General features: G+C 39.0%; 1 protein-coding gene across 7 annotated transcripts in view; it reads right to left on the reverse strand.

Moving 5' to 3' along the window:
* Nucleotides 1–27,745, reverse strand: part of ANK3 (ankyrin 3) — a 2,432,060-nt gene that overhangs the window by 141,934 nt on the left and 2,262,381 nt on the right. For all 7 annotated transcript variants that reach the window (XM_044056400.1, XM_044056402.1, XM_044056401.1 and 4 more), the window contains one exon: nucleotides 7,002–7,145. In XM_044056400.1, coding sequence (XP_043912335.1) covers nucleotides 7,002–7,145 — 144 coding nt within the window. The remainder of the gene's footprint in view (nucleotides 1–7,001; nucleotides 7,146–27,745) is intronic.

Consider the following 27,745-nt stretch of genomic DNA (forward strand, 5'->3'; position numbering starts at 1 on the left):
AAGATTAAGTGAGATGAACTAGATAAAACACATTAAACAGAAATTATGGTCTGCATGCTGTGAAATGAGATAATTCCTGGCAGTCATGGGAAGAATGGTGCTTAGCAAATACTGCATATCAAAAGGCTATTCAGACATTGTTTTAGTTACCTGTTTGCATTTTTTGAAGGGTGAGGGTATTGCATTAAAATTCCATAAAAGTGAGGTAGTATATACAGTAAATCAACAAAGGGGTGTAAGTGAGGTTTTTAATCTAATGGTTCATTTTGTATTGCTACATTTACAATATATTATGGATAAATTGTTTAGAAAAAAAAAAGAAATGTACTACAAAATTTAATGTTGTATAATTATTTGGATTTTTGGGAATGTACTAAACAAAGGGCAAGAAAATAAGGAATGATGCATATGTAGTGAGAAGGAAAATAAGTTTAGATTGTTTCCAAAATAAGAGAGTCATGTAAAAAGATATGTTTTTTTGGAAGAGGGCAAGTCCTGAGTCAAACAGGATTTATAGAAGTCTATGTGAGTGGTGAACATTTATATGTAGGATGCCAGCACACAACCAATCAAGTGCAAACAAGAAGAGAGGTTAAATATATAAAACTTGGATGCATAATGAAAAAACTGTGTTTTCAAGGAATATAAGAAGTAAAAATGGGGGAATAGCAAGAATTTTTGCACATGATTGCTTAAAAGATACTTTTGGCATGATATTATAGGGGAATATATGGAAGACTAGTAAGGAAAATGGATATAAATGTATACAATAAATTATTGCAAGTTTTTGTTTTGTATGGAATGAAATATGTGCTGAAATATTTTACATAAATGGTAGTATATGAAGGGAAAATAAAGGTCTGTGGCTAAAAGGTGAAGTCTTTATTAGCTTTTCAAAATGTTAATTTGTTTTAATTTAATGTAAATATGACAAGGCATTAGAGTATACATACTCTTTTCAATAAATGTCATGGAATCTTTTACATCTATACAAACTAACACCAGTTCTCATACAGTATGTCAGTTTAATGTCTCAGTGGATGCCATACTCTGCAGTGCAGCTACCTCCTTATGCTCCACTGTTGTGTCAGTGTTTGATAATAAGTCCATACACATGTTGTGGTTATAGATCCCACAGTCATCTGATCTTCCAGCATCATGGACGTGCATGCTATCACTGAAACTGCATTATAAAATTTGTAATTGTAAATATTGATTGCATTAAATACGACACCTTGGTGCTTTTCTCCCCAGGCATCTACTGAAGAAGGGCACCTGTGTACAGTTGGACTTTCCCGATAAGTCAGTCAATCACTAAATAAATATATAGAGAAATCTTTTTTTTTTTTTTTTAAGCAATGCCATTGTGTAGTATCTGTATAGCTGACAGGTTGGGGGTAATGATTATTTTTACCTACAGTGCTGGTAGATCTCTCTAGTTTGGTCATTTGGGCTGCTTCCGCATAACCAAGCATCATTCTGAGTAAAATATGAATCGTACATTTAGTGACAAGGCATGCAGTTTAAATTTACAATGCGGAAACCCTTTTGATGAAACCAGCTTTACTAAGATATTTGTGAATTCCAGACTGTAAATTGAAACTCTTCCAAACCCAGAACATTCCCTACTCCCCCTGTCAGTGGTCACTTGTCACAATCCACAAAGCTATTAGATCAAGGAGAAGAAAGAAAAGTTATTAAATTGAAAGGAATTTGCACAAAATACAACGCTAAGCCGAGTGCCTTTCTCCCAGTTTGAGATTTCAGCAAAAGAGTGTGGTGCAATTTCTTTCTTAAATTATCCACTGTATTTGCTGCTTGTCCACAGACTGCGATCCGACCCTTTAATTACATTTCCCTTATGCTCCTCCTCTGTAGGCCTTTCTCTGAATTTGGAAAGTAATTGCAGATAAATACAAAAGAGAAAGAATAGTGAACAATATTAAAAATGTAGACTGCAAATAACTGTGTTACAGGAGGAGATACACTTGGAAAGAACTGAACATGTAAATTTGATAAAGAAAGGTTCAGAGGAATACCTGGGACAAAGGAAAAGAGGAGTACTTAATTAATTGCAAGAGGAGCTCCGATAGTGATAGAAGAGGAAGCAAAAATATGATAATGGCAGATTTGTAGTGCTAAGGGGCAACTGGCAAGGGAGAAGAATTACACTGGCAGATTAGGAAAATTCTGGGAGAAATAATCAGTTTTCAGCAACGAATATTACTTATAGGTGGGGACTGGAATTTGATTTACAGCAGTGAAGATGTGTCTGGGGGGCCCAGAGTAGAAGGTGCAACAAAGGATGGTAGATTTGTGAAGAAATTTATGAAAATATTTGGCGTGGCAAACGTGAATTCAGTAATAGGAGTTTGGCGTAAATTTACATATTATTCCCCAGGATATAAAAACTGTGCTAGGCTAGACAGAATTTACATTTTACAGGAACATGTGCATTTAATTGAAGGTCTTGGTATGCACCCAATAACTATTTCAGAACATGCACCAATAATAACTAAAATAAAAACACAGGGTAATGAAATAAAAATGAGACACTGGCGCTTTCCAACCTATCTGTTGAAAAGAGAAGAGTTTAAGGAATGGGTAGTGGAGATTATTCAGGAGCTATTCAAGAAGATAGAATTTCCTTCTGAAAATATAGCTAGGGAGTGGGATAAAATTAAGGTGGACTTTAAAAATAGTGTGGAAATAAAAGAAAGGGAGCTGTAGTTAAGTAACAAGAATTATTTAGAGGAACTGACATATATTAATGTATTGCCGAATAGCAGTAATTTCTCAGAAAAAGAAGAGGATCAAATGCAGAATGCTAAGCAGAAAATACCTCAGTAATATACACAAGTTTAGAAAGGTTGCTGTTAAGCAACCAGAACACAAAAACGTTTAGTACAACAACTCGGGCAAAAGAAAGTAGAAAGGGCTGTTGCCAGGCTTAGGGAGCCTATATCAAGGAAGGTAACGAGACCTTGTACCAGTATTAGAAATATTTTGGAAGACTGTATAAAGCAGAGAAATATGGAAATCAAGAAAAGATACAAATGGAAACGTTTATGGAATAATTAAATATGCCAAGGTTAAAGGTAGATGAGGCTGAATTACTAATGGTTGGGATAGGAGGAGATGAGATAAAAATGGTGATGTATAACCTATATATTTATATAATCTACAGGAAAGTCCCCAGGAATAGAGGGTATTCCTGTAGAAGTTTGGAAGCTAGGAGGGGAAAACTGATAGATTTGGAAGGTTTTGTTTAACAGTAATGTAAGAGGAGGAGAAGTACCGACATCCTGGAAGAAAGCAGTGGTAGGTGTAATACCTAAAGAGGGTAAAGACCCATCAGCTCCAACTTCATACAGGCCCATTTCAATGCTAAACCATGATTAAAAAGTGTTCATGTCTATAATGGCTAAAAGAATGGCAAAAGTAATGCCAACACTGATAGATATGGATCCCTGTGGTTTTATGGAGGGGAGGCAAACATTTGACAACATTACCAGAACATTGATGATCTAGTAGGAAGCAAAATGTAAGAAAATACCACTGTTGTTGGTGGGTCTTGATGCAGAGAAAGCATTTGACTGAGTAAGCTGGGACCTTGTGAGCAGGGCAGTGGAAACATTTGCATTTCCTGAAACAATAAGGTTGATTAGGAAGATATTTGAGGGATCGGAGGTGAAACAAAGTAGGTGGGGTCCTCTCTGATAATTTCTGTTTGAGCAGAGGAACCGGGCAGGGGTGTCCTCTTTCCTCTCTTTGCATTATATTTAGAACCATTGGCAAATAAAATAAGGGACTAAGAAATTCAACGATATAATTGGTATGGTAGTCAAGAAAAGCTGGCTGTATTTGCAGATGATATAATTTTATACCTGACATAACCAGAAAGAGACTTTACAGTGTTGTGGAACATTTTTGAGACAGCTTCAAATCTATTCAGGATAGAAAATGAATGAAGCTAAAACAAAGGCAATAGCAGTAAATTGTGTACCCACATATGAATTGGTTCAGCAATATCCATATTTATGGGGACATGATAGAATGAAGTATTTAGGGGTGTGGGTTCAAAATGATTCCAATGTAGCAGCTAAGGATATGTGGGAAGAGACTAAACAAAAGATACTACAAAAACTGAGAAAATGGAAGCTTTGTTATATGGATATGGACAGTAACTTATAAGCGGTTAAAATGTTTTAGTCCCATTAGTCTTATACATCGGTCAGGCATATTTTTAACAACCATAGTAGAAGTTGTGGACAGCAATTGATAAAGACCTGAAGGACTTTATCTGGGAGGGGAAGACAGCAAGAGAAAAGTGGGATAAGCTGATTCTTTCTGTAGAACAGGCTGGATTGGTATTGCCCAATTTGAAGGGGTATTTCTGAGATACATAATTACGCTCCTGTACATAGCACAAGCAGAAAACTCATTCAAAGTGGAAAGGGATGATGACAAAACAGGGGGAAGCTCAAGAAATAAAGAGAGACTGGGATTTTGGATGCAGGCCTTTAAGGAGAATAACAATAGTCATACAAAATATATCTATAAAGTAGAAGAACGTATCCTAAGAACTAAGCCAATTTGGGACTGGAGAAAGGAGCTTCTGCCGAGGGGATGACTGCAGTTAGGGATATAGATCATAGGCAAGAGAGGGCTGGAATTTTTTGGAGAAAACTGGCAAAGGAACCAAGATATTGGGAGCACATAACTAGAGAGGGAAAGATGATAGAATGGGAAAGATGATAGAATGGGAAGACGTTACGAATTTATTTGGACTGCAGGTTAGAGATTGCCTTCCCTTTCAAAGATTGATATCAGAGTATAGACAAAGAAAAAGAAATTGGGGGGTCTTAAATAAAAGACCAGCCCTGGTAGAGTTCTTAGTAGAATCTGGAACAGAAGCTGACATTAAAAAAGGAATAATTAGTAGAGCATATAAAATATTGCATGATAACTATAAGAATCAGAGGAGGTTAGAAAGGATTGGGAAGAGAGACTGGATAAGCAATACACAAAGAAACAATGGGAGGATATATGTATGTCTCCCAAATATGCAAATAAATCTAGAATATTTAGTATTTTTGTTTGAAAATGTTTACATAGATATTTTTATATCCCAGGTAGACTCCAGATAATTTTTCTTCAGGTAGAAAGCAAATGATGGAGGTGTGACAGGGAAGAAAGAGGTGATTGAGGACATATTTTCTGGGATTGCAGTGAGTTGGTAGACTTTAAAGACTCCCTGCAGGATGCACTGTCAGAGATGCTGGGTGGGCAGATTTGGTTTGATGAGGGTAATGACTTTTCTGAGCTATGACACAGAATCAGAATTCCCTAAACGTGGTAAAGCCTTGCTGTGTCTAATTATGGTGTCTGCCGGAAAAACAATTGCTAGAAAATGAAGGTCAAAATCTGGGCCAACAGTACTGGAAGTGGTAAGTGCAGTGACTGAGATGGAATGGCTGGAATTGTGATCTCCGTAGTGTACCTGTATATGAACCTACAACAGGTGCTAAAATATATAACTGTTTATTAAAAGGTATGAACTATTTAGCATCAAGTAAAAAAAACACTGCTTTTTATGGAAACAAAGCTGTCCACAGATTAAACCAAATGATTTATGGGCATTGTCATGCACTGTAAAAGTTAAAGCAAAGGTTCTACTTAGGCATTCTTTGACAAAGTAGAAGATTCAAAATTTTGTATCTTTTCATATTGGGTAATGTGGACCATTTGGACATTGACAGCTGTTTATGGAGTGACTTTGAAAGCTTACAAGAAAATGAATTACAGTGACAGCATAGATTAAATAGCACAGCACCTCCTTGTTTATTAATGACTCTCTCTGTTAAATGTGTTTTAAACTTGTGATCACATCAGCTCAGGTTTTTTTCCCAATTTTCCGTATATTGCTTCACTTTTAATATTGAATATGTAGGTTTGATGATTGGTACAGTGTTTGCTTGCTCTTTTTTTGTCTTGTGATTAGCACACTTGTTTAAAATGGATGTGAGCATGATAGGTGATTTGAAGAAGTGATTCTAAAAATATTTTGTCATTGTTCGTTTTGAGATAAAGGGAATAAGCAATGATATGTCAAGCAGAGTTCCTCATTAGCACTCTTCAAGAAAAATCTTGATGAGTTGATGGGAAATAGGATATACACCCCGGGGATCACTTCTGTTGCTCTACTCGACAGGGGCACAGGAAATTAACTTTCTTGGGTGGCGTAAGCCAGGAAACCTTGTTGGCTAGGCTTACTTAGGCCCTTGGGTCGATAGCCTAGTACCTACCTATGAACTTATGAACATCTGACAAAATGTCAGAAATTTAAATCTTGTTCTTGAAGGATAGCATAGCAATTTATGATCTTCATTCAGATGGAATTTTACCAATCAGTTTTTAGCCATCTTTGTGATGAGTTCTCTAAAATGAAGAGCGCAGTACCTATGACTTCATCAATCCCAAGACACTTGAAAATGTTGCAGAAAATAATATATCTTAAAAAAAAAAGAACAAGAAAACTAGTCCAACTTGCCAACTTAATAAACAAACAAAATAAATAATAGGTGATAGTTTCTGTTTTACATTTAAGTGCAAACCAATAAATATACTTAACCTATGACTGATTTTAAGCAATGACATTCAAATTTTATTGCACAGAAAGGGTAGATGTGATCCCAATGCAGTCTGAATAAGTGTATTTTCAGCACTCCATTTTCAGAGCAAAATCTCAGACCTAAGAATTCTGCAGACTCCATGGTATCATTAACAACTGTTACTGTAAAATTATGTATACATTAATAAATTATTATTTTGAAACATAATGTTAGAGGTAGGAACTGCCAAAAATGATGAAACTGCTGCATTTGGAAACATTCATATGACCTAATTCAAATCATATTTTACATGCAAACTGAAGGTTATATGTGAAATACAACACTGTACATCAACACACAATTAATGTATATTGTGAATAAAATTACCATCGCTTTGATCTTGGAAAACACTGTCATCTTCCACAAAACTCCTTGTGCCCGAAATGTTACCATAATCAAATATCGGCCCCTCTAATAATGTCACAATATCCATTCGGTTTATTTTGGTCAGTATGTTAGTTAAGATATCAGCTGAAATGGAAATGACAACAAAATATAAAAATGATTTAAGTAAAATTAAAATGACTGTACAAATCTACCTCAGATATAAAAGTTGCTGTACAAAAAGACTACATGACTTCTGCATTGCACACTACTGAGATATATATTGAGGTGAAATGCTAACTGAAAACTATGCCTTATAATGATATTACTGTAGCAAAGTGGCTGATGATGAATAAAATTAATATAATAACATTTTCAGGAATCTGAGATTATCTCTTAATCAACTGTTATGCAATTACTTTACAAGCTAGGCTAGACACCTCCTGTACAGTCTGCAGATATAAATATACTTATCTTTTTTTCACACATTAGCTTACAATGTGACTTCTTGGGCAAAATATTTAAACATGCATATATATTAAATAAGCAACTCTGTAAAGACAGCAAGTAGATTCAGAACAACTTGTGACAGTTAACAGTCATTTTAAAGGATAACCATATTCAGAAACAGAAAATGTATTACCTATATCATACCTGGACAGTATATGCAGTACTAATAAATCTTCAGTCAGTACTACTATATTGTCTGTTCTGTCTTAAAATGGCTATATTATGGCTACCATTCTGATATGACTTAATGTTTTAACCAAACATTCCTTCTATAACAATAAACCACAGCATCACAATATAACATGTTCTCCTTTCTTTTTGGATCACAGTGTTGTATACATTCAGTTAAAATGGAAGAACTCTTGAGTCTATGGAGGGAGAGTACTTTTTGCTGGTTTCTTTCTTTGATTTGTGTTTGTCATCTAATAAACAAACATCCATAGGCCTTTTTGTTACAGCTATAAAATATAAATAAAGGGATTGCTTTAGGGAAAGTGTAATGATTCCTTATCTACATCATCTCCTCCCATGTATCTTTTTGCCAGTCAGAGGTGTCAGGTTTCTTCGCTTTCTTGGACTGAGATGCTCATTCATCTCTGATAAGACAGCTAGCCTGTATATGTAGATCTATGTATGATTCAAAGCCCTGCCAATATACTCAATATCCTACAGACTGCTAAGAAGTGACCTGTGTCTGGCATACAAGGCATCCTATGACCCATTACTGATGGATTTACCACACATCAGCAAGTCAAATTGCATCAGAATACTTGGTCTAGGGATCTAAACCTCTTCTGGAACATCAACAGAATGGTTTGGAGGAAGAGGTCTATTTCACAGAGGATAATGCTGCTCTGGAACAGACTCCCTTTCCACATAAAACAAATTTCATCCCTGTCCATATTCAAGCGCAAGTTAGATGTATGGATGGTAAACAGAACATTTACCCCAGGATTGCACCCTGTACTACTAATGGAAAGAGACAGCTCCTAAATGATTTAGCCTGTGCATGGGTCTCCTCAAATTATCTATGGTATGAACCTAGTTGTTCTCATTAGAGGTAATATATGATTATTGACCATGGGATGATTAACACCAATGTATAACCAAATTGGATAGGTTACTTCAGGCTCAAAAAGGGAAAATGGCTAGGCTTAAAATAGCTTGCAAGGGCAGGTAGCCTAGTACTTACCTATAAACCTATCAACAGTTTTTATGCTATTTGCTGTAGAAATCATATGAATAAGTCTGTATATAACAAGCTTCTGTAGTTTACTGAACCCAGTAGAATTAAAAGAAACCAAGGCTATAAACACATTAATATGTTAGACTTTCTTGTGCCAAGCATCTTAAATTTGATGGATAATAAGATGTTAGACAAATGGACACAATTTCATAAATTAAGTATTATAACAATTCATGAAAATCCAGAATGGTGTGTGCTAATGAAGCTGAATCATATATAAACTCTTTATAACAATTAAGTCATGCTTCATTTGGATACGATAACAGAATGGCAGTTGTGTAGGCAAGCACATATAATCTTTGGTGAGCAAAAACCATATTTAGGATATACCTTCCCTTTACTCTTTAAAAAGGACTAATTCAGTGACAAAGGCTTGAAATATGTAACTAGTTTCACAAGTTCGAAGTTTCAGAACTTTGAACTGCAAATGTTTGAGACTATAAGACTCTATTGTAGTCAAATAAGCTGTGATATGCAAGTCAGATAAAATGCAAGTCAGATAAAAAGAGTTTTGAAACTCTGAATGTTTTGAATGGAGGTCAATGTACGGCACAGAACAGGAAATTTACCGATTTCTTCACTGTAGTGTGATCTTTGAGTTGGCATATTTATTTAGCAAGGGGTGTGGGGGGTGCAGGTGGGGCTTGCCCCCTGCAAAAACATATACATTTTTTATTACAGTTTTAAAGTTTCAAAACTTTAATCTTATTGTCCTGACCATTTGCAGTCTGATGTTTACAACTTTGAGCTTGCGAAGTAGATATATATATATATATATATATATATATATATATATAGATATACACATATATAATTAATTTTGTTGATTCTAGCTTTGGCCAAAATCAGTTTAATCAACATGCCCTTTCCCTAACATTGTGTGATCTCAAAGTTAGTATATATATATATATATATATATATATATATATATATATATATATATATATATATATATATATATATATATATATATATATATATATATATACATATACATATATATGTAAATAACACTAACAAGGGATGTTGGGGGGACATTTACTATTATGATTACATATGCCTAAACTGTTCTCAGCACATGTGTACTAGAGTGCCGATGTCTACAATGCTGATGTTTTCTTGCGATGTTGTCATTTGGGTATTTTGACTATTTTCAGTACACTTACTTACACATACACACACACATATATAGCATATTTGAATACTGGGGGAATTCAGGTTAGCTCAAAGGAAAATTTAAATGTGATAGTATAAACATATTGCACATAAAAATGTCCTTGGAGACTACCTTAACATTAGCAAAATGCGATTGATAACTATTCCAAGTAAAATATGAACCCAGACTGCGGTGGTGGTGCTGCAGTAGCGTTGTTGCCTCACAGTTAGACATTGCTCGTTCGATTCTCAGTTAGAGCGTCTTCTGTGTGGCGACATGCGTGAATGGGCATTCCTTCGTTTAAGGTTGTGCGTTAGGCCCGGCAAGCCAGCACGTAAAAATCTACTGCCAATCATTAGTGGACTGGAGTTCCGCTGTGGCAACCCCTAACCAGGAAAAGCCGAAAGACACAACAACAACATCAAAGAGAATAGTTATTTCCTGATGCATGCAAGGTGACCTCAAAATGGTCACCAAGTATGCAGTAACACAATCCTTGCCAAAGATAATTGTACTACCTGTTCATCATTAGGAACTACAGGAAATGGCTTGTTCTTCACAGCATAATGAGACATGATATGTACTGCAAGAGGCCTGACATCAGTTAGTCCTTTATCAAAGTCTACAAAATTGAAGCATCCTATACCTCACTAATCCTAAAACTGTACAGTTCATCAGTAAGTATGCTGGGATACACAACTGAGGCTTAGTAAATGCATTCCTAAGCAAGTAAGAAGTGTGCTACAAATCTATTGTCTTCAATGAAAAGTTTAATCTTTGCAAACTATAACACTCCAAAAGTTTAAATCACAAATGCATAAGTCCAACAGTTAGTATTTTCTGATAAGATAATAACGCCTTCTTTTTGAGGCAATATTATGCTGCATTGTAGTCAAATAAGCTGTGATATGCAAGTCAGATAAAATGCAAATCAGATAAAAAGAGTTAAATAAATTATTTTTATTACATTCCAGACCTTACTTTTTCAGCAATCGGGTGAACTGATTAGGTCTGCTTTCATTTCAAAATACTTCTATAAAACACTTTTCTAGTTCCTACTATTAATTTTTCATTATAACATAATGTCTGCAATATGAACAAGAATTTGAAAAACATTAGAACATTATAAAGGAAAAGTTCATTCATTCATGGACAGCTACTTTGAGAATTTTCAAATGGAGAAAGAAAGCTGAAAAGACTCTGTGCAGAAGACAAGGAATAAATTATACTGATGTATGAACACAAACTTTTCACTATGATGGTGACAAGGGAACAATAGCATATTACACAAACATAAAGCCTTTTCGGAGGCTGATAAGGGGTTGCATTACTTAGAGGAAACATTATGATTAAGAAGAGTTTCAAAGGAATAAGCAAGTTCCTGAAAGCTGGAATAGTTACTTTGGCAGTTCTGAGCCCAGAATTCCAAATCAAGTTATTCTGAGCACTCAGAATTCTGAACCTATTGTTTCATACTGGAAACAAGCCCTCCAATACCCGACTGAGGGAGATGCACCCCACAAGTAATTAACACAGCAGCATTATGGGAGCCTGGAGAGTTAGAACACCACTTCATATTGTGAATTGTTAGCATTATATGGCCTTTTCTCTGTGTACACTCAGGTTGTCTGAGCATAAAGTGCAGCTGCACTCTAGAACACATTAATGTGAGTTTTGTAACCACAACTTTTAACCTTTGATATAACTGCCCAGTTTCAGGTATGGTTTGAACGCTTGCAGCTGATACTGAAATGAATTAGGCAAGGATAACATGAATAATGGACAAACACCTGTTGAGGTAGCTATCTGGACTTGATATACATGCATTGTGGGTCTAGTCCATACTTTACATATTTTCTGTACTGTGACAGAAAAGAGCTTTGCTTTTATTCCTAGAATGTTGATAATACATAGAGACACCATGCAATGACAAACAAAGCAAACCGTAAAGTGGCAGCCATTTGCATGTGCCTATGTTTGTACAGTCAAAAGTTAACTAGATGATGAGAATGACACCTTTCACAGTCAGCTTCCCTTATAGAGTTTACCCTGACCCATGTCCCTATGCATCCCTCTAAGTGTACCACATCAGTAGCCCAGTCTTGTCAGATGAATAATTGTGTATTCATAGGTTCATAGGTTCATAGGTTTATACTAGGCTATCTGCCCTAAGGCATTTATAAGCCTAGCCCAAATTATTGTGGCTTACGCCACCCCTTATATGAAAAAATACTGTGCCCATTAGTTTGTTGTGCCTCTGTCCAGCAGTGACCCAGAGATGATTCCTGGGGTAAACCTACGATCTCCCATCCACAGGTCTAGATTTCTCTTGAACAGAGTCAGCGAGGTGCTCTGCCTCACATGGACCGGGATTTTATTCCACAGCATAGGAGTCTCTGAGTGATAAATCTATCCCTCCAGCACATCCTGTTTATATCCGTGCTAAGGTTTAAGTCGCTTGCTCTAGTGGTTTTGGTGGATTTGGATTTTTGAGGTGGAGCATGTCCATTAATTCCGGGTTGGACATGGCCTTGTATGTCAGGCACATGTCACCTCTGAGCAGACGGTATGCGACTGAATAGAGCTGGAGTTTCTTCAATCTGGCAGCATATGACAGATTTTGGAGTCCCTTTATCCTTTTGGTGAGGAACTTTTGGGGTCTCTCCAATTGCTGCAGATGTCGGGTGAGATACATCCCGAATGGGGCATTGTACTCGATCATTGGTCTGATAAGTGAAGCGTACAGGGAACAATGACCTCACTAGATCTGGATGTGAATCCCTTCATGATCAGGTGGGCAATGTAGAAGGTCTTTCTAACCACTTTAGCAATGTGAGTGTCAAAGAAAGGCCACTGTCAACCTGGGTTCCCAGGTCCCTGATAACCTCTTCTGTGCTTAGTGGATTGCCACCTATATGGTAGCTTGGGGTTACCTTGTTTTTCCCGAAGGGTATGACTATACATTTTTGGCGTTTAACTTCAGGCCATGGCTCTGGCACCAGCTATCTGTTTCCGTGAGTCCCTTCTGAAGGATATCAGTGTCCGATGCACTTTCCACTATGGCCCAGTTTGCAGTCATCTGCAAACTTTGTCAGCCAAAGTCCTCCCATGTTGGCCTGTACTTCTGAGAAGTAGATGCCAAACAATAGGGGCCAAGGACCGAGCCCTGTGGGACACCACTTGTGACCGGCTTGGAGTCTGACACAGCGCCAGCAACTCTAACCCTGTGGGTTCTGTCCTTAAGCCAGTTTGCAACCCATCTTGTGACATATGGGTTTACATTTAAGCTGGTAAGTTTTTCTACAATACCCGAGTGGGGTATTGTGTCGAAAGCCTTTGCAAGGTCAAGGTAGGCTGTATGGACTGCCTTTCCTCATCAATGGCCTTGGTGACTATTTCAAGAAGTCGACCAAGTTCAAAAGGCATGATCTTCCCTTGACAAAGCCAAACTGGGTCGGGTCCAATGTCTGCAAGTCCCCTATATCTTTGTTTATGAGCTCCATTATGATCCTCTCCATAGCTTTGCAGACTAGACTTGTTAAGCTTATGGGGCGGTAATTACCAGGGTCCGTGAGGCGCCACCTTTGTGGAGTGGGACCACAGTTGCCGTCACGCCACTCCTTGGGCATGTATCCTGTGGTAAGGCTGAGATTAAACAGCTGCCTTATGTGCGGGTTTAATTCCTCATTTAGCTCGTGTAGCACACAGCCGGGGACACCATCCGTCCCATTGATGCTGTGTTTTTAGCTTTAGAGAGAGCAGCTTTCACCTGCGCATTTGAGATGTCCGGGAGGCTACACTCGGCTGGGATAGTTATCTCTCCTTTAGGGGAGAGGGGTGAAGTTTGCACTGAACCTGTCTGCCAGTATGTTGGCAATGTCTGTGGGTTCAGTGATTTTTGTATCATTTTGGACTAATTCTGAGCATATCTGTGAGTTTCCACCCAGGTTCCTAACATAGCTGAAAAGGCCTTATGATTGTCCTTTGAATCCATGGCAATTTTTCTCTCAAAATTGGCCTTAGTTGATTTTATGAGTGCTCGTATTTTTTACTAATAATGATCAGGGGTGACTTCCCTTTTATGGATTTTGTTCTATCATGTAATAGCTTTCTCCTCTTATTGTAAAGTTTGTTAATGGCTGGGGTCCACCAGACTGGACGTTTGCCCTTTGTGGAAAGAGTCTTGGTTTTATTTGGGATTGCCTGATCCATGCAGTCCTGGAGGTGTTCATAGAAGGCATTTGTAAGGGCTTCCATAGCTTGGGTTGTGGTTTCCTCTGACTCAGGGGCCTTGAAGGATACCACACCAGTCTTGAGTAGTGTGAAGTTTGCTTTAGAGAAGTTCTTCACTATGGTCTTTTGTTTGGGGTGGGGGCGGGATGTGGATTTCCAGTGAGATTAGTTTATGATCAGATCTCACCAATGAGGGATATACTTCGGTGTGGAGCATTTTGTCCCCATGTTTGTGACAATGAGATCTAGTATATTTTCTCCTCTCGTGGGAACAGTGACTAGCTGTTCCATGGCATTTGAATTTATGAACTCCAGGAACCGTTGGGCTAGAAAGTTAGGGCTTGAGTAATGTTCCCAGTCTATATTTGGGTAGTTGAAGTCACCCAATATGATGGTGTTTGGAGATACATTTATACCCTCCAGTGTCTTCAGGAAGGCTGTGTGGGGTTCCTGAGTTTGAGAGGGTGGCCTGTAGCATGCTACAATTTGTAGAGCAGTTTTGCCTATTGTTAGTTGCACCTGGATGGTTTCCGAAGCTTCATGCGTTGCCACCAACCTGGAGGTGTGAGTATCCTTTATGAATATGGATACACCCTCCTTTTGTGGAGTGGTCCGGGTTTTGGGGCGGAACGCATGATATGAGGTAAAACCTAATAGTGCCGGGGTGCTCTCAGGAGCCTTGAACCAGGTTTCAGTTACAGCACAGACATCGATGTTCTCCATACTGAGAAGGGCCTCGAGTGCGTGCATTTTGAGATTTAGACTTCTGGCATTGAGCAGCATTACCCTCAATTTCTTCCCATTTTTGTTTTCTAGGGTGGTAGGTTTAGAATTTGAGCCTTGCCTAAAAAGGCACTATGGGGTGGCAAGAGCCTTAGCCAATATCCAGAATCCCAGGGGTGACAGGTGCAAGCCGTCCCTTGCGAAGCAGCGTGGCTTGTCAAGCATGTCATCCCAGGCAGACAGACACTGGATCCCCTTTGAATGACACCAGACATTAAGCCAATTGTTAAAGCTGATCATCTTGTCTCTATATTGTGGCATCATTCTTGGTGAAGGAAGGATACTGCTCAGGGTTAGGGTCATACCTGCCTGGGCTACATAATCAGAGAGCTCCTCTATGTCTCTTTTCATGCAGTCCAGGGAAAGCATGATGGTCACACCTTTCAACTTCAGCAAAAGGCATAAGGAGAAAGACAAAATTAATGGGGAAAAGAAGTGTTTATATCCCAATACAGTTTGCAAAATACCTTTCCCTGTTGCTGATCTAGATTCTAGGGTAAGAAAACCAGATAAAGGAACTAGACTGATGATATCACTCCATGGAAAAAAAAAAAGAGAGTCACCTGCTAATAGGACTTGCTTCAGGCTAGTAGGTGAAGCCAAATACAATAGCTTTACCATTATCATAACTTTCAACTGTTTAGAATTTCACAGAATGCCCAGATATTTGCCTCATGTTTTGGTCTGTTACTTCTAAAATGTATGGATTTCTGGCAAATGATTGAGGCCTGCAGTCACTAAATAATGAGAGAAATTTGAATTTCAGACTTCATATCTTTCAGAAAATGCATGATCATGACCTGATAGTCTAGCAACTTTCTAAGTTTATAAGAACAATAGTTAAAATCTGTCTCTGATTTTGTCCCCGTGTTACCCAATTATATTTGGCGTTGTCCAGAACTATTGAACAAAGAAGTTGAAAGGTATGCCTGTCAAGTTACATACAGCGCATCAAAATGAAACTTTCAGTGAAGCAGAAGTCATCAGTACTTTTCATCAATTCCCATTTCAATGAAAGCCTAAGTGTGGGATTGCAAAAAAATGGTGAATATAAGTATGTGTGGATATGTTCTGGATCAGTGAATGGTGAATGCTTGCATGCACATGTCTGTGAGATTGGCTGATGGATGTTTGTGTTTGTGAATGAAGGATGTTTCACTGACTGCAGTGTGTGTGTGTGTCTGTGTGTGTGTGTGTGTGTGTGTGTGTGTGTGTGTGTGTGTGTGTATATATATATATATATATATATATATATATATATATATATATATATATATACTGACTGAGCAAGTGAAGCTTGTGTTTATTTGAATGTAAGAACATGTGACCACTGTCTGTGTTTCTGTCTACCAGTCTGTCTGAGTGAGAAACTGGGAGAAAAAGGTGTGTGAGACTGTGTGCATGTTTGAATGGAGTTAACAGGCAGTGGAGTTAAGGAAGTTATTTTTTCTCCAGTGTTGTGCATTTTCAGAGTTAGTAAATATTAAGATATAGGTGTGCGGGGTGCAGGGGAATGCCCCTGCAAAAGTGCTTGTTTCCTTAATTTTATCAGTAGATGACAATGTGTGCCATAGATGAGCAAAAGTCAGTGTGAGGTTTGATGAATGTTTCTTTCACAAAATTCACATAAACTCATCCCGCTAAACTAAATGTGCATCTTTCCAATGAGGAAATAATTTTCAACCCCTTAGATGAAGCTATTTAATTTATTAAGATTAATAACATCTCTGAAGAAGAAATGATAGACTGAAAATAAAATGGACATATACCTCACTTAAGATGCAGTCAGATATTAAGAGTTGGGAAAACAGTTCCAGCTTCAAAGAAACCTAAGCCTTCTGAAATAGAATAGCTTTTAAAATGTAATTTGCTACATTGGTGCTTTAAACTACTTAACAGTTTTAGCTTGAAAAGAAAATATGACAAAATTATTATTAAGCTAAATTTATTTGACGTATGGTATTTAGTACAATTTATTTCAGTACCTAAAATAAATGCACTTACTCAGATGATGAGGTGGTCCACAAGGAACAGAAAAATATAATCACTCTAACAAACCTTTTTAAAAAATATTTGTATCACTTATGATTTCATTTCTTTATTTATTGCAGTAATTTGTTTTATATTATGATTTACTTATACTTGATTTAAATGTTTATATAGCTGCCTTTTTTCAGTTTTTTTTAGTTTTACATAAATATTGATATTCTGCAAATTAGATGGTTAAATTGCACAATTTCTTTTTAATTTATTTATTTGTTGTATTTTTGTACGCTTATAAAAACAAACCTATCTACATTCATCAGTCATGCTGCTTCACACAATACTTGTTACCATGGTGACATTAACAGTAATGTTCATGTCAGTAGTATGGCACTGTCTCCATTTCCACATTCCTTTATAACTAATCACATAGCCTTATTACCAATAGTCTCCTCAGTTATTCTGACATAGTACAGCAGTTTTGAGTACCTCACTCTCCCACAGTTATCAGCACTATCACAAAGGCAAATTGCAGTTTTGTATATTTATTCATAGCTTGTTAGCTGGGTATGTGTTCTGGTCAGATCACCCTTTTCTGGCATAATCTGGGTTCTTTTTAGAGTAAAGGAACAAGTTACCTATTGAACAGAGTACAGAAATATTGCCACTACACAAGTGTTTTTATAGAGCTTAACAGCTACTGTACAAAATACAGACAGAGGTTATAGCAAGTTTTACAAAGTCATTATTAAAGTATCCAATAAGACATGTAATGGCCCACTAAATTGGCTGCCACTGAAAATGATCAGAGCAAACGTATAATACACTACATAGAATTTATAAAAGCATGCAAAGCTTATGCTAGTTCACTGTGTTAATTGCTATATATTGTGAAACACACAAATAGAAGAGACACATAGATTTAAAATGATCTAGAGTGGATATTACTGCAGCAAAAGGATATTGTACTGTATATTTTAGTCTAGGTTGTGACACAAGTGAAATATTGCCAGTTCAGCTATCTGGAATTTTGTAAATAATTATATGTCACTTGAAAATATTAATATGATTTATATAGAATTGTGACACTGTCAGTGCAGCTAGCTGGACTTTTGTAAATAATTCTATGTTATCTGTGAATATTGTTTAATTTATACAGAACTGTATGTTATGCACTGAGCTTCAAAAATGTAACCACCGTATATCCTACTGGAAAAGAACAGAATGTTTTATGATTGTATTTCTCTCTCAGTTTCACTGAAGCAGACACAATGTCTACAGCTAGAGGTTTTCCTATTGTCTCGAAACAGAAATAATTACTAGGTTTAAAATGTAAAGTGTTTTTATTGCTTTGTGACTTCCTAGCAGCTGCACATCTGAGAGATAAGGATTTTCGGCAAAGAGGTGCTAAATTTTAAGTATCTGTTTAGCCTGGGAATTGAAGCAGGTGACAAAGAGTGATGTCATCCAAAGCTGACCAGCAGTAATGTTTGATAGTATTTTAAGAACTCTCTCAGAGACAGACTTTGCATTTTGTATTTGTCTTTGGACCTGGAAACATCCACCTTCAGCACTTCTGCCTTGCTAATAGTAACTAGGCAAAAGTAATTTATTTTAGATATAGTTAGGAATATAGTAAAGATTAGTTCAGATGTTTTCTGTATTTATTTGAGACTGTCCTGCAATGTTTTAAAATATTTCCTGTGATTCTGAACTCTGTAGTCACTGTGCTGTATTATTGAGTATTAACTTGTTCTTTTATTATTTATTATTAAATATATTTAAACCTTTGAGTTGTGGCTAGTTTGTTTAGAGATATGTAAGCTCTTAGAGTACTTGCATATGTATTTGGTGACACTGTACAGGCCACTCATAAATAGCCTTGCAAGTCTTGGTCACACTTACCATTTGGATAACAGTAACATCACACAGTAGGATTTGTCACAATTTGGGAAGAGCTGGTTGGTGACAGTGCTAACTACCTTTTAGTGTGGGCAGAAGGGGGCATAGTGAGTAAACCTGTGCCAGCCTTTCCCTGGAGTGTGTGTGTGTTTGTATATAAATCATATCTCAAAAGTGTGTGTGTCAGCTACTTGGGCAGGGACACAAAGCACTGGTTGGACAGAGAGGGTGGTGGAGGTTTTGGCTTGACTGCTCAGCTGAGATCTTAAGCCTATAGCTATAGTTATGTGTTATCAATTATGTCTCAGCCCTGGCAGATGGACTTCTGGTGATGCCAGGCTGGATGTTTTGGAGTAGATGACAGCAGTGGAAAAAACATGAAAGTTGTTGAAAATGAAAAGCAATTTCAAATGATTAAAGAGCATGAATACCAGAGAAAATTTTAAATCAGTGATGATATTAAAGACAAGTCATGTAATATCCGAACATAATTTAACATTTATAAACTTACTGAAGAATAGAACATATTATTATAAGAACATTAATTTAAGATCATCTAAAGATAAAAAGAAGTTATATACTCACCATAAATGTTCCATCTGTACTGTCAATTTTGCATTTCTCCTCACATAGATTGAACTCTACAGTTCCCTACAAAACGGTGTCTACAGGACTGCAATCAGTTTCTCTCAGCATTTAAACAGATTGAACTCTACAGTTCCCTACAAAACGGTGTCTACAGGACTGCAATCAGTTTCTCTCAGCATTTAAACAGATTGAACCCTACAGTTCCCTATAAAACGGTGTCTACAGGACTGCAATCAGTTTCTCTCAGCATTTAAACAGATTGAAAGTACAGTTTTGTACCTACCATAAATGTAGATGTTCGAGTGTTCACCCTGCTGCAGTCATCACACTTGGGGGTTATCCTGTCGTCAGGCGGTCCCGCAGTCAGCCGGATTTCCAAAGTCTTGGTCCGACGTCGGTTGCTGTCACCTCATCCCTGACGTCAGTGCGCCAGGGGTACATATATTGCAACCAACGCCATTTTCTTCAGTTTTTCTTGCCCCAGATGTCAGGTGCCCCCAAAAAGGTGATCCAAATTAGTACCAAAAGGTGAGAACACTGTACAAACACAAAATCCCTTCAGCTATAAGCAAATACATCAGTAAGGCATAGCAAAGATTTAGCCAGTAGATCAGAGGGGTTGGAGGGAGGGTAACCTGGACTGCAGCAGGGTGAACACTCGAACATCTACATTTATGGTAGGTACAAAACTGTACTATGTTCATCATGTTACCCTGCTGCAGTCATCACACTTGGGTTGAGCCCCAAAGCTAAGGTAGGGTGGAGGCATCACAGAGGGTTAGTAGAGGCGATGAGGCCCTGCAGAACTGCAGTGGCAAAACCTGCCCTGGACTTAGAATAAAGAGGTAAGTGATAGAGTTTGGTGAAGGTGTGTACAGAACTCCAAGTTGCAGCTTCTAAAATTTCCTTGGTAGGAACCCCCCTGAGAAAGGCTGTAGAGGTAGCTGTTGCCCTGGTAGAGTGGGATCTAATGGTAGGAGGAACTGGTTTCCCATGATGGGTATAGCAAAATTGTATGCAATGGCCTATCCATTTAGATATGGTTTGCTTGGATATGGCCCTCCCTTGAGAAGCTGTAGCATAGGAAACAAAGAGCTGGTCAGTTTTTCTGAAAGCCTTAGCTTTATCCAAGTAGTAACGAAGCTGCCTGTGAATGTCCAAGGAATGCAGGAGTCTCTCACCTTTGTTCTGTGGATTGGGGAAGAAACTGGGTAGGTGGATGGTTTGATTTAAAGCTACACTGGAAACAACCTTAGACATGAAGGAAGGATTAGTTTGTAGAGAAATTCTGTCTTGATGAAAAATGAGGAAAGGTTCCACTGCCATAAGTGTCTGTAATTCTGAAACTCTCCTAGCTGAAGTTATTGCCAGGAGCAGGGCAGTCTTCCAAGATAGGAACTGAAGGTCTGCAGCAAAAGCTGGTTCAAAGGGAGGTAGCGTTAGTTTTTCCAGAACAAAGTTGAGGTCCCATGTTGGTGTAGGAGCTCTTCTAGGTGGTCTAATGTTTTTTGCCCCTCTGAGGAACTGCCTTAGGAGAGGATTTGAAAATAAAGGTGGATTTGTGTCGTAGTGAGCTGAAATAGCTGAAGCATGGATTTTAATTGAGGAGAAGGAAAGTCCTTTATGCAACATCTCAGCTAAATACTGCAGAATGTGAGGCATATGAGGCTGAATTGTGTCTTGACCTTTAGCTTGGTTCCAAGCAGAAAACCTTTTCCATTTGTCCGAGTAAGCCTTCCTGGTGCTTTGCCTCCTGGTTTCTAGAATAACATCCAGAACTGCTTGTGAAAGAGGGGCTGGTTGGATGCTTAATTGATTTGCCATGCAGCCAGGTTTAAGGTTTTGATCTGGCTGTGTAGAATCTGCTTGTCTTGCTGCGTGAGCAAACGAGGTATTTGAGGCAATATCCATGGTGGGCTGTGAGCCATATTCTTCAATAGTGGGTACCAGTGCTGGCGTGGCCAGTCTGAGGCTATGAGAATCATTCAAGGTTTCTCCTTTTTGACCTTCAAAAGAACCTTTGTGAGAAGAGGTAATGGAGGAAAGGCATATGCTGTCAGGTTTTACCAACTGAAGGAGAGAGCGTCCACTTTCCAAGCTTGATGGTGGAATGTCCTTATACAAAATTTTGTCAGCTGGTAGATTTGAGGACTGGCAAACAGGTCTATATTTGGTAGGCCCCATCTTTGAGTTATCATTGTAAATATTTGTGGGTCTAGCTTCCACTCGTGGGGATCTTTGATGTTTCTGCTTAGGTCGTCTGCCAATGTGTTTTTCTGTCCTGGCAGGAATTGAGCTTGTAACTGGACTTGGTAGGCCAGAGCTGTGTTCCATAAGATTATTGCTTGCCTGCAAAGAGGGTAGGAATGTGTGCCCCCTTGTTTGTTTATGTACCACATTACTGTGGTGTTGTCCGTCTTTATTGCAAGTTGCCCAGGCTGTAGTAGATCCTTGAAGGCTGTCAGAGCTTTCTGTACAGCTAGCATCTCTTTTTGGTTTATGTGCAATTTTCTTTGTTCTGCAGTCCATAGGCCTTGAATGCATTGCCCTGCCATGTGTGCCCCCCAGGCATAGTCTGAAGCATCTGTTGTGATAGTTTGCCTGGGTGGGGGCAAGGTGAAAGGCTGACCCTTGTTGAGGTGACATGCCTGTGTCCACCATAGAAATTCCTGTTGAAGGCAGGGAATGAGAGATATCACTGTGTCCAAGCTGTGGCTGTGTTGAGACCATACGCTTTTTAGGTACCACTGTAATTTCCTCATATGCAGTTTTGAAAATGGTATTATCAGAATGCAAGATGCCATGAAGCCCAAAGCCTGCAGAATTTTTCTTGCAGTTAATTGGGTCTTTGTTGCCATTGTCTTGAAATATTGAGTCAGTTGTAATTGCTTGTCTGGTGTAAGATAAGCATTCTGGGCCATTGTGTCCAAGCTGGCACCCAGGAATGTCATTTTTTGTGAGGGTACTAGTTTTGACTTCTTTTCGTTTACTGTGTACCCAAGACAATTTAGTAGATGCTTCACAAAAGCCAGATGTTGTAAGAGAATGTCTTTTCTTTCTGCTTGGATGAGGCAGTCGTCCAGGTATGGATATATTTGAATTCCTCTTTGTCTGCAGTATGCAATTACTGGTGCCAGGCACTTTGTGAATACTCTGGGCACAGTAGATAAGCCAAAGGACAGTGCAGGGAATGGATAATGGGTTGAACCTGCAATGAACCGGAGGTATCTTCTGCAACTTTGGCTGATAGGGACATGCAGGTATGCCTCCTTGAGGTCCAACGTTACCGGCCATGCTTCCTTGCCCAACATGGGAAGTAGCTGCTGTAGTGTTAGCATCTGGAATTTGGGAACTTGTAAGTAAGTGTTTAGAATTGAAGGGTCCAGAATTGGTCTCCAAGCATTTTCTTTTCTGGGTACTAGGAAGAGTATTGAGTAAAATCCTTGACCTTGCTCTTGAGTTGGTACCATTTGAATGGCTCTCATGGCCATGAGAGCTGTAATTTGTTTTTGAGCCTCTGCCCTTTGATTTTGTGGCAGGTTTGGCATTCCTCTTTTTATTGGCAAGGTGTGAAAGTGGAATCTGTATCCTCGTAAAATTATGTCTAGGACCCATTTGTCTTTTGTGACCATGTGCCAGTTGTCTGCAAATAGTGCTAGTTTTCCCCCCAAGGGGGCTGACAAAAGAGCTTTGTTTGGCCAGCTGAGGTGCAAGTCATTGAGTTTGCCTTCTGGTGGGTTGAGACCTGTCCTCTCCTCCCTTCTGGGTTGGAGTACCCCATTGGTGAGGTTTATACTGAGCTTGTGGTTGTCCTCTGCCCCTTGGGCACCTGTATTTACCCCTCTGAGGCTTGTCAGTGGCTGGAAAGGACCAATTTTTTGTTGGCCAGTTTCTGCTGAAGTGAGGGGATTGTAGTTGTAGGAAATCTTTGACTGTCTGCATTGATTTTGCCTTATCTTCCATTTTCTTTAAAACTTCTTCTGCTTTAACACCAAAAAGGACATCCTGCTGTAAAAGAGCATCTAGTAGTTTTGCTTTAACATGATCAGGCAGACTTTGTTCCTTTAACCAGGCATGCCTACGTATAACTGATCCAGTGACAGCTGCTCTGCAGGAGGCCTCTAAAGAATCAAACCCACATTGTAAGGTGTTTGCCCACCTGCTCGGTGGCGTGCAACAAATCCTGTACTTCTTTCAATTCAGATTGTTGAGGGAGGGTGGTTATCTTTTGTTTTAACTGAGAGATCAGAAATTGCTGATACTTAAGCATATGAAATTGACAGTTTAGAGCTCTCATAGCTAAAGTGACTGAGGTGTAAACCCTTTTCCCCCATCTGTCTAGTGCTCTTGAATCCCTTTCAGAAGGTACTGGATTTTTAGCCATGGAAGCCTTAGCCACCTTGGGACCCTGGGAGATAGTCTCTGGGTCAGCTACTGGGCTTTTGTAAAGAAATTTGTGGGAATCAGGTACTCTGTAGTATCTGTCAGGCTTGGCCGGGGCAGGAGGCAGAGAGTCAGGGTTGAAACTGGATTCTAAATAGACATCATCCACAATGTCCAAACCAGGAGGGATGGCTAGAGTTCTGTGTTGGGGGAGTAAAAGAAACTCTCTGAGCCTTTTCTTGGAATCAGAGTAATCCTGACCTTCCCAGTGAAAATGTTCCCTCATAGTGTGTAAAGTTTCCCCAAAAGAGTAATCTTCTGGAGGGGAAGCTGAGGGAATAGAGTCCTCAACATCAGAATCTTCATAAGGAGAGAAGGAATAGTCTTGGTCCTCAGAGGAATCCGAAGAAATAGACAGTTGTTCAGAGGAAGCAGATTCTTCCTCTTGTCTAGGTCTTTTGTCAGGAGGAGGCTGAGAACCCCTGATAAGAGAAATCAAATCTTCAGCCATCTTGAGCATCTGTTTCTGTGGCATAGGGCCTTGAACAGGAGACTGAAGTGAAGCCTTTTTTGATTTGGAAGGAGTCTTCGACTTGGAAAACGTTTTGACTGTAATAGTCGTCGGTCTGAAAATGCCTTCAGAAACCGATGGCGTTTCAGAAGCACAGACGTCCTTGGAAGGTAAATCGTTGGTACGGCCTGAAGTAAAAGGCTGCGTCGGCCTAGTACATTCCATCAAAATATCTGTAGCGGTCTCGGTTTCCTGAACTGCGGGAGTTAGAGGCTGCGTCGGAGCCTCACTGATAACCGGAGACCGGATCAACCGAGGCCTCGGAATCGAGCTTAGGCCTGGGCTGTCGATCCTTATCCCTGCGCTTATTGTGCACGCCGGTAGTCGGTAGCTCCGACGGCATGTTATAATTAAAGTTTCTGCCAAAAAAGTGTCGTGCGAAATCAAGTCGTCTTTTAATAGTACGTTTATTAAATCTAGCACAAAAACGACAAGAAGTGACGTCGTGATCAGGGCCTAGGCAAGGTATGCAATAAGAATGAAAATCCTTATGAGGTATTTGCTTCCCACAAGAAATACAATTGTTAACTTTTTCTGACATCGGTCTGAGGCAAGAAAAGTTTCCCCAACGGGGTACTTAGCTTTATAGAAGACTTCGGTCTGAAATTCGAATTCGAAAATCTCAGGAGTCGGCCGACCGGCACTTGCAAACTGCTTCTGCTTCGGGCACCGCGCAGCAAGAAAGACTGAAGAAAATGGCGTCGGTTGCAATATATGTACCCCTGGTGCACTGACGTCAGGGATGAGGCGACAACAACCGACGTCGGACCAAGACTTTGGAAATCCGTCCGACTGCGGGACCGCCTGACGACAGGATAAACCCCAAGTGTGATGACTGCAGCAGGGTAACACGATGAACATCTCTACAGTTCCCTACAAAACGGTGTCTAGGGGACTGCAATCAGTTTCTCTCAGCATTTAAACGGATTGAACTCCACAGTTCCCTACAAAACGGTGTCTACAGGACTGCAATCAGTTTCTCTCAGCATTTAAACAGAGTAGGTTGCACACACAAAAAGCATTTGTTAAGCTTTGACTTACAGTGCTGTGTAATTAAGCAGGTCACCATATTGGTCAGCCATAGGGCTCTTTTTTTCTACTTGAGTGGTTGCCTCCTTCCCCTGTAACTTAAGTAAATTGACTCTTGCATTAAGAGCTATAATACTTGCCTTATAGCTTTAGGATACCTTAGGAAACCTTGTAAACTGCAACAGCCTGACATTTGAACAAGTAACCCCTTGTAAAAATTCCCAAAATTGTATACTGTTGGTCTGTCTTTCCTGCTAAACATAAGTGAAATTACAGTGCTGAGTGCAAGTAACATTAAAATTAAAGTAATGAGTGCAAATAACACAGTGCTGAGTGCAGATTTTAGGCCCTTACATTCAACTTACCTCTGGTGTGGTGTCTTGAGTCAATCAGGGTATTCTCTGTAACCACTCCTACTGCCTTCTCTCTTCCCCCACCCCCTCTTTCCTCAAACAGGTTAAACTGCTACAATTTAGTACAGGCATCATTTTCAAATCTAGGTGCTTAGGATTTCCCTCTCTCTTACCCCCTTGGCTGACCTGGTGTGACTCAGAGTAAGTTTCTTCATTGTATGGAGTTTTTGTGTAACTGAATGACCTGCTGCTAAATTCTGATTCTGCACAGACTGCTCTATTTTTTTTTTCAGAGGCTCTATAAGTATGCTTTATAAGTGACTTTACTGAATTTCTGTGGCAATATTTGTGATTAAACTGACCCTGTACCTAGAGAAAGTGTATAATCAGAGCTCCTACTTGCTGCATGTGTTTTTAATGTTTAAATTGCACACACACATTGAAGAAGTGCTTTTATGACTTGAATAACTTGGGCTAGCTATACCTGAAGTGCTTTTACCGGCAATTTTCCAGTTGTACAATTGTGAACAATTGATTTAGTTTTTCTGGTATATCTTTAAAATCTGGCAAGTGTTTATTTACTGCATTGCTCTCTTGCTTAGGTTTCTTAGCTATAAATCTTAGTTCATTCTGAAGTATGCTAATTTACCCCCCCCCCCCCACCAAACCTTTCTGAATGCATTATTATAAAATAACTGCCTGTTGTTGCCTTCATGCTTACCCTAGAATCTCTGCTTTTCTCTTTTCCTATTTGAACTCTACAGTCCCCTACAAAACGGTGTCTACAGGACTGCAATCAGTTTCTCTCAGCATTTAAACAGAGTAGGTTGCACACACAAAAAGCATTTGTTAAGCTTTCACTTACAGTGCTGTGTAATTAAGCAGGTCACCATATTGGTCAGCCATAGGGCTCTTTTTTTCTACTTGAGTGGTTGCTTCCTTCCCCTGTAACTTAAGTAAATTGACTCTTACATTAAGAGCTATAATACTACCTTATAGCTTTAGGACACCTTAGGAAACCTTGTAAACTGCAATAGCCCCGCTACGCTCGGGTTCTCTTCGCTCCCCTCCCTGCCTCCAATTCCCTCCTGCCCCCAGTACTTCTAAATTTATAGTACTATAGCCACTCCCCCACTTTCTAGATCCTATCTGCTTTCATCTGGGATAATTCCACCTGCCCCCATTCTTCTACCTACATTTTAATAGCACTTATTAGCTTTCATCTGGCATTCTCCCATCCCCCTTCCAGTACTTTTACCTCACCACTCTATCTTCTGGTGTTGCATCACCAGGTAAAACAGTTCCTTAACTCACTAGCTGAATCACAGATAATGATATACTCCTGTTTACTACCCCTCTTGTTCGCACCATACCTCCTTACCTTGTATGAAAACCAGTTTCTCACGGGATTTCAGGTCCCAAAAGGCCATACTATCATCCCAGCTGTAAATCCTTCCACCTTCAACCATACTTACAGTACCAAATCCCATCCAACATCTTGTTCAGTCTATCAACATTTCAACCCCAGGCACATTAGCTCCAGATCCAAACACTACCACAAACTAATAAACAAATTCCTGAAGTTCATCACCAAGTATAGACTCAACCTAATACTTGGTGGTGATATTCACCCCAACCCTGGCCCATTCACTTCAGATACACATACCCCCTCTACTTGCAATCTAAGCTACAAACCTACAATTAATAGGCCAACTAACTCTCTCTCCTAGTCTGTCATCTCAATATTAGAAGCATTAATAACAAGGTACATGAATTGCATGAACTTCTGGATGTCCACTCCCCTGAGATTCTCTGTTTATCTGAAACCTGGTTAAAACCAAACACTAAAGACAATGAAGTGTTACCACCTGGGTACAACATACACAGGCTGGATTGTGCTTTGAGGAAGGGGGTGGGGTAGCTGTACTCTATAAATCTGAGTTGAATGTCACTATATATGTAATACAACCACCTTAGATTAATAACTCAGAGATTCTTGCCACCAAATTG

Source organism: Protopterus annectens, chromosome 14.part0 (genome assembly GCF_019279795.1).
Source record: "Protopterus annectens isolate FY-2018-M chromosome 14.part0, PAN1.0, whole genome shotgun sequence".
Classification (NCBI taxonomy): Eukaryota; Metazoa; Chordata; order Ceratodontiformes; family Protopteridae; genus Protopterus; species Protopterus annectens.